We start from the raw sequence: 2,867 nt of genomic DNA, 5'->3' as shown, positions 1-2,867 counted from the left end.
TCCATAGGCTTACAGTGCATGCCGAAAATGATAATTGCGCTTCCGGAATCTAGGTTATATTATCAATAAGTATAAATCAGACCACAAACAAAAAATCATCTAATTCACCATAATGTTTTCATCTCCCCAAACCCGTGCATCAAAATATGATATAGGCCTACTCTGCTGGTATTGGCTATAGGCTGTGTACGACGAAAGTAATTTGCCTATTGTACTTTCATCGATGTTTATGCCAAACATTTTGTGCTAACAACTCTGTCCTCATTTGCTACCTAATTTGACTCTATAAGACCAATAACACAAGGGCGTAACAGCCTACAACCAAAGCGCAAAGTGAGGGTGGACTTCGTTGTTATCGTGTAGCCTACACCCCCACTCTCTCTCTACCTCGCTCTCTCTCTCTCTGCCCGTCTCTCTCCCCCTCGTTCTACTTCCCATCTCTTCCTTAATCCCATTTGCCATTGTACGTGCCCAATCGCCGTATACTTTCCGCATTTAACTTGGATGACATTTTTATTTCATCATTAGCATCCGGCGCCAGACTGACGCGGTGGACACAGTTGCATTTTGACAAAGGAACGCACAAGACTTGGATGCAATACTGATATTATTTTGTCCTCTCTGAAGACTATTTGCTTTTCTGATCTGTTTTTATTTTTTACGTTCTCGATCAGCTGCGTAATCAAGAATATATTTCACATTTAAAACATCGCACAGAAGGACAGTTAGTCCTACCAGTTTATAATATCCCTCTTTCTAAGTGAGACTTTGTTCATTCCAGTCTTTTAACACTTACATTTGTGGTCTACGGCATTCGGACCACAACCTCCAAGCAGCAATGCCCGAGACGGCGCAAGAGACGTGCACTCCGGTGAAAGACTCTCCCTTCTTCATTAAGAACTTACTTAACTGTGATAGTAAACCATCCAAACCGAAGCCCATCTTCGCCTCGGCAAAGGCGGCGTTTGAAGGGGGCTTTTCCCTATCCCAGGTCGGGGACTTTAACTTTCCTCGCTTTGAGTTACCCACACAGAGGTTTGCTTTACCGGCGCACTATCTGGAGCGAGCCTCAGCATGGTGGTATCCCTACACGCTCAGCGCAGCCAGTCATCTACACAGAACGGAAGGTAAGCCCATGCACTTCTGATTGTCTTCTCTTTCTTTACCTTTTACATGATTAATCAGAACGTATAATGTGTGCGTAATTTGTATAGCGGAAATTGCTATGGATTTTATGGGCTGAGCTTTCATCTGTCAAAGGACATTCAAACAAGGATAATCATTCTTGAACTACATCCATATCCTCATTTTAGGGGGTCTTGTATTTTATGTCACTTATGATAAGCATTTCATTCAGTTAGGCCATTGTTTGTCATCATTGTAAGTTTCTCGTCGAGGGTATGTTCAACTCAAAGGTATAATAGCCAACTGTTATTTGCTCAAGCATATCTAGTAACAAAGAGGCATTGAACATGCAGTCACGTTTATAACCCATATATATTTTCTGTCGTTATTTTAGTTGCCGAGAAGGCAAGAGCAAGAGACTCTTCTCCAACCTCAGGCACGGACCGCGACTCGCCAGACCTGGTGCTCAAATCCGATCCAGACGGCAAAGAAGACGAGGACAACAAAAGTGGTGATGAAATAGTTCTAGACGAGAGTGATTCTGAGGACACAAAGAAAGACAGTGGGGTAGACGACAGGAAGAAAAACGAGGACAGTGACGAAAAGAAAGCATGTCGAAAAAAGAAAACACGCACCGTGTTCTCTCGGAGTCAGGTGTTTCAGCTTGAGTCCACCTTTGACATGAAACGCTACTTGAGCAGTACCGAGAGGGCTGGATTGGCTGCGTCATTGCACCTGACAGAGACACAGGTAAAGATTTGGTTCCAGAACAGAAGAAATAAATGGAAGAGGCAGCTTGCCGCTGAACTAGAGGCTGCCAATCTGAGCCACGCCGCTGCACAGAGGATAGTGCGAGTGCCCATCCTCTACCACGAGAACTCTGCCTCAGAGACTGGCAATGCAACCGGCAACGTTCCTGTGAGCCAGTCGCTCCTCACCTTCCCCCACCATCTCTATTACTCTCACCCAATCGTCACCTCTGTGCCACTACTCAGACCTGTTTGAAAAACAAGACGTTGGTATCTATATTCCTAACTCGTAGGCCTACAGAACATTACACAAGACAACCTAAAACAATATTTTTCTAAAGAAGAAAATACAAATTTAAAAAATAGTCCTATAATTTCTGTTAAAGAGGATATATTGTGCATTTTTATATTAGGGTGAAGTTTACATTTTGTCTGGCATAATTTCACGCCAATAGCATATTGTTCTTATTAAAAATTAATATTAAGGAGTTAACACTGCCCCAAAATACATTTCAGGAAGTCTGCCCCCCCCTTCAAATGAATGTAACGTCTTATGATAGCATTCTAGCGCATGGGGTCGTAGCATTTGACCCCAACTGATGTTTTCATTGTGTTTTCTCTTTTCTCAGCCATTTAGGAATATCGAACGGGCTCAACACTCTTTACTCAAAGCGCTTTAAAAGGGGACAATCAAGATACGCTGTTTTATGTACAATATAATTGTAGCTTATAGGCTTATTGTTTTTGATGTACTGATTCTAATTTCTGCTTCCTCGACAATGTCCTTATAGCACAATTAAGAATTGAATGTCATTACTTTTTGTGTTTTTGAAACAATAACATGGTGTACAAATGTATATGGATATATTTAATCGAGAATGAGCTACCTGTTGAAGCTATTCCTTTGTACAGAAAAAAACAACTTTTTGATATTGTATTGCTGAATTCTGTTGTGAAATAAATGGAGATTATTCCATTCTTAAATATGTCGAA

The 2,867-nt window shown here is 41.5% G+C and overlaps 1 protein-coding gene across 1 annotated transcript; it reads left to right on the top strand.

Annotated features, from left to right (window-relative positions):
• The first annotated feature begins 327 nt into the window (after window positions 1-327).
• Window positions 328-2,867, top strand: LOC111952078 (homeobox protein HMX3). Its single transcript, XM_023970557.1, has 2 exons — window positions 328-1,127; window positions 1,520-2,867. Exons 1-2 carry the CDS (start codon window positions 839-841, stop codon window positions 2,128-2,130), a joined length of 900 nt encoding a protein of 299 aa, XP_023826325.1. The 5' UTR covers window positions 328-838; the 3' UTR covers window positions 2,131-2,867.

Source organism: Salvelinus sp. IW2-2015, linkage group LG25, assembly GCF_002910315.2.
Source record: "Salvelinus sp. IW2-2015 linkage group LG25, ASM291031v2, whole genome shotgun sequence".
NCBI lineage: Eukaryota > Metazoa > Chordata > Actinopteri > Salmoniformes > Salmonidae > Salvelinus > Salvelinus sp. IW2-2015.
Note: the sequence above shows the minus strand (reverse complement) of the source record. Positions and strands in the feature narration are given on the sequence as shown.

Coding starts and splice junctions, on each gene's coding strand:
- LOC111952078 (XM_023970557.1), top strand. CDS start 839: ATGCCCGAGACGGCGCAAGAGACGTGCACTCCGGTGAAAGACTCTCCC. Junction 1,128..1,519: donor TCATCTACACAGAACGGAAG/GTAAGCCCATGC, acceptor TCGTTATTTTAG/TTGCCGAGAAGGCAAGAGCA.